Source organism: Solanum stenotomum, chromosome 12, assembly GCF_019186545.1.
Source record: "Solanum stenotomum isolate F172 chromosome 12, ASM1918654v1, whole genome shotgun sequence".
Taxonomy (NCBI): Eukaryota; Viridiplantae; Streptophyta; class Magnoliopsida; order Solanales; family Solanaceae; genus Solanum; species Solanum stenotomum.
The window spans coordinates 48,720,532-48,738,101 of NC_064293.1; the positions used below are offsets into that span (position 1 = coordinate 48,720,532).

The 17,570-nt window shown below is 35.9% G+C and overlaps 3 protein-coding genes across 5 annotated transcripts; 1 reads left to right on the forward strand and 2 right to left on the reverse strand.

The window, feature by feature from the left end:
• Positions 1 to 334: 334 nt before the first annotated feature.
• LOC125848975 (E2F transcription factor-like E2FF) lies at positions 335 to 4,965 on the reverse strand. Of its 3 annotated transcripts, none has more exons than XM_049528943.1 (11): positions 4,734 to 4,965; positions 3,208 to 3,278; positions 3,040 to 3,092; positions 2,884 to 2,961; positions 2,754 to 2,810; positions 2,521 to 2,590; positions 2,300 to 2,367; positions 2,187 to 2,229; positions 2,007 to 2,068; positions 1,508 to 1,913; positions 335 to 959 (listed from the first exon to the last, which is right to left on the reverse strand). In XM_049528943.1, exons 1-11 carry the CDS (start codon positions 4,823 to 4,825, stop codon positions 868 to 870), a joined length of 1,092 nt encoding a protein of 363 aa, XP_049384900.1. In that variant the 5' UTR covers positions 4,826 to 4,965; the 3' UTR covers positions 335 to 867. The 3 variants fall into 3 exon arrangements, with proteins under 3 accessions (XP_049384900.1, XP_049384901.1, XP_049384899.1); XM_049528944.1 differs by having other exon boundaries at positions 335 to 840; positions 2,157 to 2,229; XM_049528942.1 differs by having other exon boundaries at positions 2,157 to 2,229.
• Positions 4,966 to 6,241: 1,276 nt separating this feature from the next.
• Positions 6,242 to 9,716, reverse strand: LOC125846772 (protein transport protein SEC13 homolog B-like). The gene is made up of 2 exons (XM_049526367.1): positions 9,555 to 9,716; positions 6,242 to 7,462 (listed from the first exon to the last, which is right to left on the reverse strand). The coding sequence occupies exon 2, from the start codon at positions 7,428 to 7,430 to the stop codon at positions 6,522 to 6,524; it is 909 nt and encodes a 302-aa protein (XP_049382324.1). The 5' UTR covers positions 7,431 to 7,462; positions 9,555 to 9,716; the 3' UTR covers positions 6,242 to 6,521.
• A 2,100-nt stretch (positions 9,717 to 11,816) lies between these two features.
• Positions 11,817 to 17,570, forward strand: LOC125846408 (alpha-mannosidase 2). The gene is made up of 4 exons (XM_049525813.1): positions 11,817 to 12,519; positions 12,844 to 12,993; positions 13,324 to 13,356; positions 14,347 to 17,570. The coding sequence occupies exons 1-4, from the start codon at positions 11,977 to 11,979 to the stop codon at positions 17,074 to 17,076; spliced, it is 3,456 nt and encodes a 1,151-aa protein (XP_049381770.1). The 5' UTR covers positions 11,817 to 11,976; the 3' UTR covers positions 17,077 to 17,570.

Genomic DNA, 17,570 nt, shown 5'->3' on the forward strand with positions numbered 1-17,570 from the left:
TCGGGTAGAAACTTTATCATTGAAGAAAAATATTCAATTAATGAACTCAATTTCTCACAAACTAAAATAGCTAGCAGCACTATAAATTTGATCTCCTACTCCAACTTTGAATTATCCACAAGGTGGTGATATTCGTTTATTATGGTATATCCAAAAGGTGGTCGTCATATTCCAAAATATACGAACGTGTTAAATTTATGAATGAGCACAAGTCCATATATTATACATAGGCTTGAGTTTGTCAAACTGTGCGTGTAGGATTAGGCTCATTTTAGAGGAATAAGACTCGTCAGATCCAAGCTTAAAATAATAAATATCAGTATCAAACATAAGGTAGGCGACATACTGCATATTTCACTCTTGCACAATGAAATGCAATGATATTTCAATTTCTAATTTACATTCCCACACAGTGAGATGACAAGCAAAGATTTAAGATGTCTGCATAATATTTACAACACGATTAATTTAGCTCAATAAAATCAAAGTTCAGTTTGGAATTGCTTCAAGAGGTTTGAATAGGAAAAAGGAACCGGAACACAGATAACAACATCAATGGTAGCAGGTATTTGCCATTTAAAAACCTAGTAAGCTCATACGAAAAATTTAAGTATGTAGGAGAGATTGATTGTCTCCCATGGACCTGTGCACGAAACTCATCAGATAAAACTGGGAACTACAATGGCACCAAATATTACTAAAGGGCTTGGATATCACAAACTGATAATAAGCCGCACACTCAACTGATATGTATGCAGGAGATATTCAACCAATTACCGCCATCTCTCAAGTGAGAGTAACAGCATCAGAGATGTCCATGTTGAATGTGTTTGCTACCATCTGAAATAAAAAAGATCCAAGATGACATTAATGTTCATGTTGTTTGTGCAGCTCGTTGGCAGCTTCAACCTGCCAAGACTCCCATGCCTCAACATAATGAGCAAAAAGCTCATTTGCAGCTGTAACATTTGGCAAATGGAAATATTTCAACCTCTTCATTAATGCAATAATTACATGGGATATAAACATACATTCACATGAACAGAAAAACAATTTTTACTCTAACAGTAGCTGAATTGGGTGCTAGAAATTGGATAAACTGTACTTCCATTCAAGAAATGTAGTCTATCATGGGTAACTCTTAAAATGGCAGAAGAGTTAATCAGAGCCGATTCACCTTTTCAAAGGCATGCTATAGCCGATAGACCCTCAGCTCAAAAGAAGTGTAATCAGAGCAGCATAGAAAGGAAATAACGAGCGCAAAAATGTATACGAATATCTTTTTTAATTCCTTTTCTTTTGTTCATGAGGAGTAGGGAGAGGGGAATAGAAAAGGGTTCAAACGTGTGATCCTGCCTTAATATGAGAAGCCTGTGAAATGAGTAGACTTATGGACCAACATATATGAGAATATACCCAACAAAGGTGCCATCCCCTCCTCCCTACCGCACTTGGAATGGGTAGAATAAAAGGTATTCAACTTATTCAAATGAGATTCAGAAATTACCCTTATTCTGATACTGAGGGTGATATTTAGATGCAAGATCCTCCCAGTTCTGAATCTGTTTCAAATTTTCTTTTCCAGAAATTCCTGATCTAGGCAGACTTGATGGACCAAAAGGACCAAATACAAAATCCTTTGTACCACGTTCATTAAGCTGTTCTGCTGATATCTCCTGCTTTTTATCTTTTAATTCATCATCTTTTGCAACTTTCAACCTTTTTAGCCCATTTGACATTAGATCAGATGAAGAGTCATCCCTGTATCGTTTGGGAGTTATGTTTGTGATCTCTGCCCCAAAAGTTCTCCTTGTTGAATCATCTGATTTAGCAGCTGCAAGGGACCCACTCCTCGGATTTTCGTTCCAGGCTATCCACCTAAACACTGGTTTTCCATTATCTGGGCTGCGTATCTACATATGTATTGTAAAGATCAGAAGAAATAATTCTCTACGTCATTATTTTGAGAATACGCAGTTACTGATCATTCAAACTATATGACCAACCTTCTCAATGAGATTCAAAGACACAAAAACATTTGCAATATCATACAAGCGTCTGGTCTTTGCTGCAACATATTTATGAAAGATAACAAGCTTTCTGTCAAATTTTCCATCATAAGTTAAACATAACAACATATTATGAACATGAATTACTCTTCATAGCCATCGGATCGTGGACATCACCAAGCAAAGTTGATGCAGCCTTGTCAAGAGATATCAAGTCAACCTACAGAAGATAAGGCATTAGCTTGCAAACAGTTGAAAACTAGTCAGAAAATCTGTATGGCTCCACTTACATCAGAACAGTGGAAAAGCTTTACAAAATTTTGTGCAAGAATCATCAAAGACTTCTCCTTCCGGTTGTCTACATAATCAGACCTCTAAGTTAGTCTCACTAAATATTGAATGTGATATATGATATCCAGCAGTTCTTTAGAATATCAGAATAATGTTCCTTCCACTGGGAAAAAAATCAATTAAAAAACCACAACCATCACACCTACAGAGAAGAACTTACCAATTTTATTTGATCCAGCAGTCTTGCCTTCTCCTTTTTCCTTAACATCTGAATTGTTACAAGCTATGACCTAGTAGAAGAAGGTGCAATCGCAGAGCAAACCAAAGTAACTAATTGAGTGAACTAATGGGAGAATATCCACATTTGAACTATTACAGTTCCACTCCAAATCACCCTATATAGATGGCTCATTGTGGTGAAGGGTGGACAAATAAAGAACATGGTGTACGTACATTTGAAACATTGTGGCAAGTGGAGGAGACAGTGGACAGATCTTTTAGTCCTTCTTTCTACAAAATAAGCAAATAATATCAAATTCCCAGGACATGTCCATATGAGACAAGGAAAATGCATATCAACTACCTTAAGCAAATCTACAGCTTTAGAAATTGCACTATACCCATTCCATCTATACTGATTCTTAGCTTTTCTTGACAAAACCTGAAATAAACTGCCTTAGTCGTTCAATCATATAAAGATTATGAGAGGAAGATCCAAAGATGAAAGATAAAGAATTACCCCAACGCTTTCCAAAATATTGACAATATCATAAATGCGACGCCTCTCGACACCTACAACCACAAAGAGATTCTGTGTGATAATATTCAAGAAGAAATCTGCTTATTGGTGTTGATACGGTTGGGAAGACAAAATGAGGACTTGTAGATGAGAAGACAGAGCAAAGACCTAATTGATCTGCAGCATTGTCCAAACCAATGGTGGAGTCCTCACCTTCCCGATCACATAGCTTCAAGAAACTGAATAGTACAAAATCTATCAGGTCAAGAAAGTAATGATAGAGATGATATGTTGATTTATAGTGAAAAAAATACAGATTTTTTACTTAGGTTTTTAAGTTTTATTAGGCACATCATCAGCTTCCTCCACACATTTCTATCTAATTTTGTAGATGAAGGAAACAAAAAAAATGACAAAGAACATACAATCAATATACCAGATAAAAAATCTCACCTTCAACAATTAATTTTCAAAATTTTCCAACGAGCTGAGACATGATAAAACTCCTACAAAGAGACATGTTCAATTTACTAAACATTTGCAAAATAGTTTCTCAGAGCTGCTGAGCTAGAAACCACCGTTGTGTCCCTCCAACATATTAAATCAGAGAGAAATCCCCAAGTCACTATGAGAAAGGTCTTCCTTGCATTCTATAAACATGAAGGTTTCGATAGAAAGTGACTCCAAGGAGGTTATGGACATATTTATGGCTTCAAGTTGAAGAGAACCACTTGAAGAAGCTCACAAAGAGAGGAGACGAAGAAAGAAGAGAAAAAGAAGAGAGGATCAAATCCTTCATTCCAAGCATTTTTCTTTGATTGTCGTAATGATATCTATTAAACTTCTATTGGTTTTGTTTAATTTCTTATAAGAGTGTTTTTGAGTTAGGAGTACGCGAAACCAATGTCTATGGTTTGAATTTGTTCAACTGAATTCAATCTAACTATGAGCATTCATACTCTTTACTCTAAAACGTGCCTGCTTAGCAGGGCAGATCCATGGAGGGAGTATATATGTATAGGGGAGGGGATTTTACCATGTGTGCACCCAAAGGGTAGCGGCTGCGGGTTTCCCTTGCCATCCAAAAAAATGATTCTTCAATGGTGAAAAACTATATGTATTAAAAGAAGGGTAATTTTGGAAGAATAAGATCAATTCCTTCTTAAAATCCTAAAACATGGAAGAATAAGATCAATTCCTTTTTGAAATCCTAAAGCACCACTTATTTGGAAACAAAATAAAAAGGCAAAAACACCGCTTATTTTGGAACGGAGGGAGTATAAATGTATAAAGTTTCAAGAGTACTATGTATATTCACTAAATATTTATTAATACCTAACTGTGAACTCAATTAATATCATATATCAACTTGAAACTGCTATAGAAACCCATAAATTCAAATCTTGGATCTGTTTGTGCTTCTTAAGGATTTTTCTTTAGTTTCCATATAGAATTTATTTAATTCCTCACCCTTAATCAGAATCTTAAAGTCAAAATAAGTTCAAAACCCTAAAATTCCTCGAGCATCAACATTCTCTCATCAATCAATCACTTACACTAACACGACTAGTATACTTACTACGTATTTCACATAAACACCTCGTTCTAAGATTGAATTGTGGCGTAGATACACTTACCACGTATGAATCTCAGGCATAAAACACAAATGCAAAAGAAAAGAAGAGAGAGATTACTTGGAGCAAAGAAGACCGAGCGATTTGTCCTTGCGGCTGTAAATGCTAGGGTTTTTCCATTGAGAATCTTCAGTATGGAGTGACGATGACATTGCTAGGTTTCTGTGTTATCGAAAGTTGAAAGCGATCGGAGAAGAACCCTACGGAAAATTCGAGATAAACCGCTGAAGCTTTGAAGAAAGAGAGAGGGAAATAGATGAAATTGGCGGGCACCATGAAATTACATTTAACTCGTTCTTCATTTTATTCCCCAAATTTAACTATTCACTTTTCCCGAATAAATTTTTACTACTCCCTCCATCCAAATTATTTGTCCATTTACTCAAAGTAGATTTAAAAGATTAATGTACCACTTAATTCATCATTTGAAAGAAAAAATTATATTTTATAACTTGATTGTAAAGTTTTCAAATCTAATTTGGATTTGTATTTCAAACTCAATAAAGTATTTTAAAGTGTGTTTTTCTTTTTTTTTTCATAAATTTAAAATAAGGTGAAAAAGTATTTAAAATCTATGGTTCAAACATCTAGTTTTAATTTGAAATTAATATTTATTTATAAAATATGTACAAAAATTTCAATTTAAATTTCAAATTATAAATTCTTCAAAAGGTAGGATTTTAATTTTTTTAAAATGTAAAACTTGACTCGTATATTTATACTTTTTATAAAAAGAATTCATAATTTAAATTTTACAAAAATAAAAAAATCACACTCGACATGATTTGTAACACGTGAGAGGATTATATGAAAAAAGCTACTTTATTACTATTGTTAATTTATTGATTCAATGGATCTAAAAAGTATTAGTATTTAAAAATGTAAAAGCCTGCTAATTGAAAATATTTATTTATGAATGAACATGGGATATGTGAGTAATTAATCTAGGACATTTCAATACCTTATTTATGAATCATGATTTTCTCATTTGATAAGATAGTATAAAAGCTGAGAAATTTTAATAGTTTTCACAAACTCTATTTTCTTCATGTTTATGAGGAGGAAATCAAATCACATGTGCAAACAAAATTTCAACTTCAAATCATTTCCAAACGGACCATCAGCTACTCTACTTATAAGTGTCAATCACAATAACAAAAATGGTGGGATAACTAATTCAACAACTACTTAGTACCTTCAACCCAATATGCAATTGTTATTCCTTATACCTCACACCAAACGAGCCCTAATAGACAAAAATTCTCATAACAAGCGAGATTGTTATATAGAGAGGTTTTGACTATATTAACATTTCTTTTAAATATTATTATAAAAAAGAAGAAGTTTGCATTTAATATCAACAGTCACCTTAATAGAGAAGTTTATTTATCAAGATGAGTCGAGTCTAGTCTATCATTTTTATCTAAATTCAAGCTGAAGCAGGTAAAAATATGTTATATGAATAGATAAAATCTACTCGATTCAAAAAAATTCGATGGCTATAAATTTCATATATTTCCCTAACAATATAAAAATTCTGGGGAGAGGGAAATGACAATTCCATGGCATAGTCAAAAAGTGGTCATATAATAAAACCTGACACATTTAATCACCAAGTATATTCAAAATTCAACATAAAAAGGCATGCACAAAACAGGCAGAAAGAAAAAGGTCTATAGCTTAACTGAAATTGAATGCATACTGAGTAAAAGGAGAAGAATCAAATCGAAGTAAACAGTCCTTAAGTAAAGGGCTAACTCTCACTCAGGCCTCAGCTAGGAAATAGGTCTGAATGGTAGAAAGATAACACAAAAACTTGAATTCTATTACTTCCCAAGTTCCAGCTCTCTATTGGTCAACAGTGGAGGCCTGTTGCCACTCCCCATCAACAGCTTCTTTCCACAAAGTGACATTGTTATCCCCAGCTGCAACTGCCAACAAGTTTCCGGTAAGAGACCATGAGACTCTCCAAACAGGAGATTTGAAGTCTTTAAGAACCTTGCCCTCCCACTGATCTCCCTCCTTTCCCACAGTCCATATGACAACCGTACCATCCTCTGAAGCACTAGCAATTGTTGACTTTGGAAGTCCCAAGTTTGGTGCCCAAGCTACATCTCTCACCCAGTTAGTGTGCATCTGAAGTGCAGGGAAGCAATCCATCTTCCAAACACCATTATACAACTTCCAAACCTTAACAGTGTTATCACATCCACCAGATGCCAGCTTTTGAACAGGTTCAAGCACACCTGCACCAACTAAAGCACCAGGAGCCATTGATGGCGCCCATGAAACTGATGTTACCCCAACTGGATGAGCTTGGTCTATTCTCGTAGTGTCCCAACCACCATCTGACCTGGCGGTGTGCACTGAAATATTACCATCAGACGAACCACAAGCCAAGCAAAGCCCAAGTTCATGAGGAGCCCAGGAGATGGAATTAACCGATGATTTGTGCTCGCTAAAAACATGAGCTTGTGTCCACTCATTCTGATTGCCTTCCTTCCAGATTATTACCTTACCATCATAGGAACAGGACGCAAGGATTGAGCCAAATTTGGGGTGAGCCCAGGCAGCCTGCCAAACAGGGCCGGTATGACCACTCAAAGTAGCAAGATGTTGCGAAGCAGCATTGTTGCTCACACCAGTTATTTTTATGGTGGTATCAGAAGATGCTGTAGCCACACGTTTTCCATAATAGTCCATAGTAACATCGTGAACTGTGTCATTGTGACCAGTTTCAATCTTCTGGGCTGGCATTTTCTGTTGCCGCTACTGATATCTCACAGCTCCTGCATTTATGCTTAGATCCAATGTTAGTATAGATGTCAGTTAAAAAGATAAAACATTGAAGAGGGTACTCTTCCCCACCCCCTATTTGGTTAGAAAAGAAGACAGCCTCTTCATCCAAAATCTGTTAAAAAGCCTAAGAACAGAAATGCAACTCAAACAACTACACAAACTAAAAAATATACATAAATCGTAAATAAGCAAAGTAATAACATAAGAGCCTTCAGGTGAATTAATCTTTGCAAATACAATTTTTTTAGAGAAAATATTACTATGAGCTTTCTCGTATCATGTTATGAGCTTGTTCGTTTTAATACACCAGAGAGAAAGATAAAGTAGAAACCTTCCTTTATCATAAATGCAGGCAGAATGAAAAAAAGAAAAATGGTTTATTGCTGAACATGTTATATTTGCAGAAGGGGAAGGGGATTATATAGGTGAAAAGTCACTAAAAGGCAATAGCAGTTGATTTGAGGAGGCAGAGAATCTAACACAAAACGGATTAGCTAACATATAACTCATATTAGGCATTGAATTGATCCAATATATCTATACATGATAGGGATGATTATTTCGGGAAAAGAATGCAGCGTAATTCATAAACCCTTTTAAGATGGTCAAAAGAGATTGTTAAGGCAACAAAGTACACACCAAAGTACTTGAGAAACTAGAACAAACTAATGAGTAAATAGTCTATGGGCCCAAAAGTGCAAATCCAATTCCTCTCCTCTACCCCAGTATTCTACTTGTTGCTCTCACCAATAATAAGTTAAGCTGCCCAGATCAGGATTCCTAGTTTTAGTAACAAATATTAAAGTTGGCTTCTGCACTCCTTTTAACGTAATACTCACAAGTGTTCCAATGTCCTTGCACTGCAGACTAGACTGCTATTAACTGCAAAGGTACTCCATTGATATTATAATCCTAAAATGACCATCAATTCAATCAAAGATAATGTTATCGTGAAATATCAACTAAATTCATCAGGATACTCCTGAATATAATATAACTATGTTTTCCAATAAGAAATTCTCCTAAAGTGACTACTTTACAGAATAGATAACCATGATACATTTTTCTAGAGAGGACTTCCAATCAAGGTTTGTATATTATTATATAGGCATGAGTCATGAAATAAGAAAGTGTTTTCATAGATATAAATAGCAGATTATAGAAGAATTCCTTCATGGCACATAACTAGACTTCAAATCTACCTATGCTTTCATCAATTGTACAACACTAAAAAGATACATTTTTATCTGTTCTGCTAGATCTCTTTGGGTAGTATTTCAATAGCTTCCCACACTAAGCCTAGAGAAGAAATAGATTCTCTTATTTGTGGACAGTAATATGGCAGAGAAATTGATCCTATTGGTAACATTTAAAGAAAACCCTTTTTGCAGAAGATGCAAAATTCAAACAAGTTATAAGCTTCCACATTTATTCCCTAATAAATGCTCAAGTCCTCAGCAAAAACAATTGCTACATGAGCATCTCATCTTACAGAACTTACTAGACCTATACTCTATAGTTTACGACATAGACAAAGATACCACAAAGATACATAAACAGTCAATCAATTAACACAAAGATACCATAAACCACTCAATAAGATGTGTCTACCTCAGAATTATTTACTCCTAACACACGAGGTTCTAAGACACAGTTTAACCCCAGTTAAGAACTGTTTGCACTATTGCCTCGTCAAAAGCAACAATCTTTCATCTTCTATTTCCTACTTCTATTCATTTCTCCGGCATACCTTAATATAATATTGAATCGAAACTGATCCGATTCTAAGCAGTTTTCCCCCAATTCAGATTAGGATTTCCGGATAATAACCACCAATTCGCGGATCGCCGAAAATCAGACACATAAAACAGAACGGTATAGCTAAAAACGATATATATGGGGAAAATTACGTCCATTGAGGATATCAAAACAAATCAAAAAGATACATGTCTAACTAGATCTGGGATTTCTGCGTGGATCTTAAACCGGGTCGACCCAAACCGAATAAAGCGAATGCAAAAATAATGCTCAAATACAGATCTCAATTGTAAGCAAATGAAGGGTAAAAAGGGATTGTTTTACCTGTAACAGAAAAATTCTGGATGCAAACACGATAGAGAGGAGAATGGCTTGTTCGCGTCGAAGCTGGAGAGAGAGAGGGGATGATATTTAAGTGGTTTTTACTGGTAAAATGCCTTTTAAATTAAATCAACTTTTTATGCATATCTCTTCCATACATTCTTTAAAGTTTATTTATTAATCCAAATTTTTTTTCTTTCTATTTTTTGGTGTGTGCATTAGAAGTATTAAGACAAATAGTCTCATTATATAATTTGTATAAAATAGTACTATGATTTTTGGTTGGAGAGATCTAACTTTATATGATTAATACTAATGCGATATTTGGTTAAACCTATGAGAAGAAATAGTAATTCCATATAATTTATGGGTAGTATATATAGTTAACGAAATAACTAATATCTTCTCTTCTTCTTTTTTACACTTTTTAATAACTACTATTGAAATAACAAATATCTTCTTCATTCTTTTTTAACACTTTTTATAACTAATGAAATATGCATCTACTAACACTTCGTTTGGATGGTACTACTTTTATTTTTTGGATAAAACTTACGCTTTTATGCAATAGCTCGCAAATCACATAAGAGAGGTAATTCACTTTAGACACGAGCCTTGCAATAACTCGCATATCACATAGGAGAGGCAATCCACACTAGGCAAGTCCGGTATGACGAGCCTGCAATAGCTCGCAAATCACATAGGAGAGGTAACCCGCACTGGGCAAGCCCGGTGTGACGGGCTTGATCCAGAAGGCAAACCCCTTGCTTTGTTGGCAAGGGGTTTCAAACTTGAGACCTCCAACATGGAAGTCTCAAGCCCAAACCACTAGGCCACTCCAAAAAGGTGGTTGTTTCGTATTGTTTCATAATATATTGTATTGTATTGTTTTAATGAACAAAATGTTTAGATAGATTGTATCGTTCTCCGTCGTTATACTGTTAAGAGTCCATAATTTGAATGATAAACCTGTAAGAAAAGTAAGGTACGAGGTAGAGTTGCTATGAAAATGTTGGATAAAAGATGAAATATGATTATTAAATAATAAATAAAGATAAAACGAGGAAAACATATTAAGGTAACGATGCGATCACGCCAATTCGATTGTGTTATGGATCTTTTTGTCGTTATCTAACGATGGATTTAAACGATACGATAGAATAGAATTTAAGTAACGACCAAAACAAACATTATATTTAAACTAGCAATACATGACAATACAACATGTAACAACCATCCAAACAAGGTGTAATGTAACATTGTTTTTATATTGATATATCAGATTTTATTATTTTAATAAATACAATATTATTGATTTTGTAAAATAGTAACAAATATTAAAACCATCTATTTTTAGTAACGACGATAGGGGTGTCAAATGGGCGGGTTGAGTTGAAATTGGAGATATTAAAATGGGTTGAAATAAAAATCGGGTTGGGTTTTGACCCGTCCAAATTTACTTTGGGCTCAAATGGGTTGGGTTCAAATGGCTAAAAAATGGGTCGGGTCTTGACCCGTCCAATTTGGCCCAGTTAATCTCAATAATTTTAGCATAGTAATATTTAACTTTTATAATCACAATTCAAATTTTAGCTCAAGGATTTTTTTTTTAAAGTAACAAATGCATAGATAAAATCCTAAAAGATGTTAAATAGATAATAATTCATACCTTTAATATAAGAACATATCTGAGTAAAGAGTTTTAAAATGGGTTTTGGAGATTGAATTGGGCTCAATTGAGGATTCTCTTAAAATGAGTTAGGTTTGAATGAGTTGAGATTGAACCAAATTCAAATTATCTTGAGCCCAACACTTAAAATTATAGACGGGTTACATAGGTTTGGGTTCATTTTTGACACCCCTAAATGACGACATATAAATATAAATAAAATAAATATTCATATTATGAAATTATCTATTTTTAATAAGGACGACGTATAAATAAAAACGGGAATAATACTCCCTTTGTCCACTTTTATTTGTCATGTTGCGCTTTTCGAAAGTCAATTTGACTAATTTTTAAAGTTAAATTAGATTACATTAACTCGATATTTTTTAAAAAAAATTAGATATTCAAAGACTATACGAAAAGTACTATAAATTGTAATTTTTTGCATATCAATATGATGAAAATATACATCGTAAAATGTTGGTCAAAGTTTTTATAGTTTGACTCTAAAAAAGAAAACCATGACAATTAATTGTGGACGGAGGAAGTATTAATTATCCAAACATAGCAGCGTAGCTGAATTGAGATTAGTAGGTGATCATTGTGAATTGAGAAAATATCAAAGTTCTGCCTAATTTTAGGTGTAAAAGTACAAGTCTTCCTTTTCATCACATTGGACTCAGTACTTCAGATACAGTTCCGATCACTCAATTTCAGCAGATCTGACTCCTCCACCGCTCATCACCGCCCTTTCACATGGCCTTTTCCTCCCGCCGCGGCGGAACTGGGTGGGCCCATTCACTCCTCCCCACCAGCAAATCATCTTCCCGACAACCTCGTAAATCCCGCAGACGTACTGCCCTCAGAGACTTCTTCCTTTCAAATTTCTTCACCATAGGCCTCTCTTTCTCACTCTTCATCTTCATTCTCATCGTCTACAGCTATGGAGTCCCTAAACCCCTTCTCTCATCCCACTTCCGGGCTGCCCGAACCCGATTCCATCGACTCAGGAAGCCCACTTACCGGAAATCTCCTGGTAGCGACGTTGTGTCAGGTGCGGTTGTTGATATCACCACAAAGGACTTGTACGATAAGATTCAGTTTCGGGATGAAGATGGTGGAGCTTGGAAGCAGGGTTGGAACGTGAACTACAAAGGCAATGAATGGGATTCCGAGAAGTTGAAAATATTTGTCGTCCCACATTCACATAATGATCCTGGTTGGAAGCTTACGGTTGAGGAGTATTATGATAGGCAGTCCAAGCACATCCTAGATACCCTTGTTGAAACACTTCCAAAGGTATTTTCAGTGTCAAGTTTAGTTGAGTTTCATCATGTGATAAATTTAGATTGTTTGGATTGAACTACCAATTTTTAATTTGATCTGATCGTTTTAATTGATCTTGATTTAGGTATGAGCTTAGACAATGCTAATTTTCGAGAACCCCTTTATTGATTATTGCAATGAAACTGGGAAAAATGGAGCAGAATGAGTATTGACATTAATATAACAGGCCTTTAGTTTGAGATTGAGGCGTATTAGTACTGGTAGTTGTTGTCATTGCTTAATATGGATGTTAAATTTCTGAATAACTTGTTGGTTGTTGAATTCTGTTCCTTTTAGGATTCCCGGAGGAAATTTATATGGGAAGAGATGTCCTATCTGGAGAGATGGTGGAGGGATGCAACCAATGAAAAGAAAGAGACATTTACCAATCTAGTGAGGAATGGGCAGCTAGAAATTGTTGGAGGTGGTTGGGTGATGAATGATGAGGTAAACCTCCATTAATGTTATACCACATTGAAACAATAGAAAATGCGGATTAAAGAAAAAGTCTGGTGTGTTTAAATTTGTCAGCTTATTATGAGGGAGTCATGATTCTTCCTATAATTGAAGTCGCAAATAGCTTTTTCGTTGCATAAATTTGGATTAAATTTATAAAAGGAAATGGCATAATTATAAGAAAAATTTGTTGAAATACAGATATTTGGATAATTGTAATTGCTTTTGAAGGATTCAAATTTGTTCTGAATAAATGGAGCTTTGGCAATTTTATGCCATAATGGTTTACTTACGGCCTTTCAATTTTTCCTTTTTCTGCAGGCTAATTCACATTACTTTGCAATTATTGAACAGGTAAACAAGAAATTTTCTGTTATTATTCACTGCCTTGGTATCTTTACATATTTGCAATATCATGTAGTAAGAATTGTATCTATAAATGAAAAAACAGAGATTATTTTCTCCATTTGGTTGTAATATAGGATATCTAAGGTCTTCTTGCTTATGATTTGTAATTTACAACAGATTAGAATACTAGTGTCTGAAATCGAGACTGATATTTCTCTAATTTAGAGTAGTGCTATGGTGATTTTGTCACTCTAAATATTATGCTAGAATTTTTCTCAACATTGTTGTGGTATGGATGCTTATTGCTGGAATACTTGACATGTAATTATTACTCATTAGATGTATACTGAAAGGAATAGTGTGAAGATACTATATTTTAGACTCTGCGGTAGATAATAGCTCATTTTGAGAAAATTAATGAGATATCGAAATTCTCATAGAGGCTAGAATTGGATATGAACTGGTAGGTTTTACTTTACATACAAGAACAACGCCAACAACATACCTAGTGTAAAATTGATATATTTTACTTTATATATTTATCAAAAAGGATACCTCTTACATATGAAACAGTCACATCCTTTTCTCTAAAAATATGTTATAGGAAATTTCCTAGAATCATTAATCATTGGATTAATCAATGGGGTATCAATTATTACAGGCAACTTAATTCGTCTGGTATATGGTATTTCGCGTCATGACAGTTTCAGTTTCATATTTGTAGGTTTTATGTCATTTGACTAACAATCAAGAAAAGATTTGTTGTTTGACTCTAGTTAGTCGCTTGATTGTTGCTAATTTATTTGCCAATCTAACTTGATTTGGATCAACTTTTTTATTGAATTGGAGATGAAGTGGTTTTTCTACCTTGTTTTGCATTTTTTGGTGGTCATTCTGTTTTCTTCTCAATTCATATTGGTCTCATATTCATTTGCTTCTCATTTCATTTTGTACTATTCACTAATCTAGATCTCGATTTTTTGCATTTATGCTCAGATTACAGAAGGAAATATGTGGTTGAATGAGACTATAGGTGTAATTCCTAAAAATTCTTGGGCCATTGATCCCTTTGGCTATTCACCAACTATGGCATATCTTTTGCGGCGTATGGGTTTCGAGAACATGCTAATACAGAGAACTCATTATGAGTTGAAGAAGGAACTGGCTTTAAACCAGAATTTGGAATATGTGTGGCGACAGAGCTGGGATGCCGAAGAAAGAACTGATATTTTTGTCCATATGATGCCATTTTATTCCTATGATGTTCCACATACTTGTGGACCTGAGCCTGCAATTTGTTGTCAGTTTGACTTTGCTCGAATGTATGGGTTTCCTTATGAACGATGTCCTTGGGGAGAGCATCCTGAGGAGACCACCCAGGAAAATGTGAAGGAAAGAGCACTTAAACTTTTGGATCAGTATAGAAAGAAATCAACACTATATCGAACAAATACACTTCTTGTTCCTCTAGGTGATGATTTCCGTTATGTCAGTGTTGATGAAGCAGAAGCTCAGTTTCGGAATTACCAAATGCTGTTTGATTATATCAATTCCAACCCTAGCTTGAATGCAGAGGCTAATTTTGGTACTTTAGATGATTATTTCCGAACACTACGTGATGAGGCTGACAGAGTAAACTATTCTCGTCCACATGAGATTGGATCTGGTGAGATTGGGGGGTTTCCTTCTCTGTCAGGTGACTTCTTCACTTACGCTGACAGGCAACAGGATTACTGGAGTGGCTATTATGTCTCCAGGCCTTTCTTCAAGGCAGTTGATCGTGTTTTGGAGCATAACCTTCGCAGTGCCGAAATGTTGATGGCTTTCCTATTAGGTTACTGCCAGAGAATACAGTGTGAAAAATTGCCTACTGGATTTTCCTACAAATTGACCGCAGCGAGAAGGAACTTGGCACTTTTTCAGCATCATGATGGGGTCACTGGTACTGCCAAAGACCATGTGGTGCAGGACTATGGAACACGGATGCACTTGGCTCTGCAAGACCTTCAAATTTTTATGTCCAAGGCTATTGAGGTGTTACTAGGGATCCGCCATGAGAAAAATGACCAACCTCCTTCTCAGTTTGAACCAGCACAGTCGAGATCTAAATATGATGCCCAACCAGTGGTTAAAGCCATCAGCGCTCGTGAAGGAACTGTTCAGACGGTGGTCCTTTTCAATCCATCAGAGCAGACAAGAAATGAAGTTGTCATGGTCACTGTTGAGAGGCCGGATGTAACAATCTTGGACTCAAACTGGACATGTATTAAAAGCCAGATATCTCCAGAGTTGTCACATGATAAGAGAAGTACTTTATCTAAAAGACATCGTGTGTACTGGAAAGCTTCAGTACCTGCCATGGGATTGCAAACATATTATGTTGCGAATGGATTTGCTGGATGTGAGAAGGCAATACCTGCACAACTTAGAATATCAGTGTCTTCTGGAAATATCTCCTGCCCATCACCATACACTTGCTCAAAGTTTGAGAGCAATGAAGCAGCAATCCAGAATGAACTTCTGACACTCACCTTTAGTACCAAGTTTGGTTTGTTGCAGAAAGTAAGCCATAGTGATGGTAGACAAAATGTTATTGATGAAGAAATTGATATGTACTCTAGCACAGGTGGAGCCTACCTGTTCAAACCGGAGGGTGAGGCTGAGCCAATCATACAAGCTGGTGGGATTATGGTTATCTCGGAGGGCCATTTGGTACAGGAGGTCTATTCTTATCCAATGACAGCATGGGACAAGTCTCCAATTTCCCATAGCACCCGTATATATAATGGTCACAATACCATACAGGAACACATTATTGAGAAGGAGTATCATGTTGAGCTACTTGGTCATGAACTCAATGACAGGGAATTGATAGTTAGGTACAAGACTGATATTGAAAACAAAAGGATTTTCTATTCTGATCTAAATGGATTCCAGATGAGCCGTAGAGAATCCTATGATAAGATCCCTACACAGGGCAACTATTATCCAATACCTTCCCTTGCATTTATGCAAGGACCACATGGAGACCGCTTCTCTGTCCACACTAGGCAGTCTTTGGGTGTTGCAAGTCTCAAGGATGGATGGTTAGAGATAATGCTTGACAGGAGATTGGTAAGGGATGATGGACGTGGTCTAGGCCAAGGAGTGATGGATAACCGTGCAATGAATGTTGTTTTCCATATCCTTGTGGAGTCTAATGTTACAGAAGCAAACCAAACTACAGGTCCTCATCCTCTAAATCCGTCTCTTCTATCGCATTTGGTTGGTGCCCACCTAAACTATCCTCTTCATGTATTCATTGCCAAGAAATCTGAGGAAATCTCTGTACAGCCACCCCCTAGGTCCTTTTCTCCCCTGGCAGCTTCTTTACCATGTGACTTGCATATTGTCAACTTCAAGGTTCCTCGTCCTCTCAAGTATACTCAACAACAACTTGAAGAGCCTAGGTTTGCCCTAGTCTTTCAGAGACGACACTGGGATTCTTCTTTCTGTAGAAAGGCCAGGTCAGAATGTTCAAGTGTAGCTGATGTGCCCGTTAATCTGTTTTACATGTTCAAGAATCTGGCTGTGTTGAATGCAAAGGCTACTTCTTTAAATCTTTTGCATGATGACATAGAGATACTAGGCTATGGCAACCATTTTGGAGATGGAGCTCATGATGGGCATGTCCTCATTTCACCCATGGAGATACAGGCTTACAAGTTGGAACTAAGGCCCCACTAGTGAAGGTATAGATCACGTGTATATTCTTTTCCCAACTGAAAGCTGAATTAGGGTGTGCTAGTTCAAGGACCACCACTGCAACTCTGTTTTCGACATCACAACTTCAAGATCTACTGTATTTTGGAGAGATGAAGGTAGAAATTCTCACAGTTGCGGTTTGCCTAGAGGGTTTTTGACATTGTCAGTTGAGGCTTGAGGGCTTGAGAATCGTTCCTGCTGTAACACAGCTACTTCACAGAACACTTCCAGAGAAGAACGTCATGTTATTGAAACTGCGGGTGCTAACAGAAGATCTCATCTTATATGAAGGAGAACTGCTTTGCACATGGTTCTCTTCCAAGAAGATGTTTAAGTAGGCGGGATTAGAATGCTTAGGTAATTTTATAGGGCATAAGTTAAGGTTGTTATTAGAATATAGTAGTACTACATGTTTTTGATATTAAGCTAATGATGACATTGCACGACAGATTGTATGCAAATGAGTCTTTTTGAAA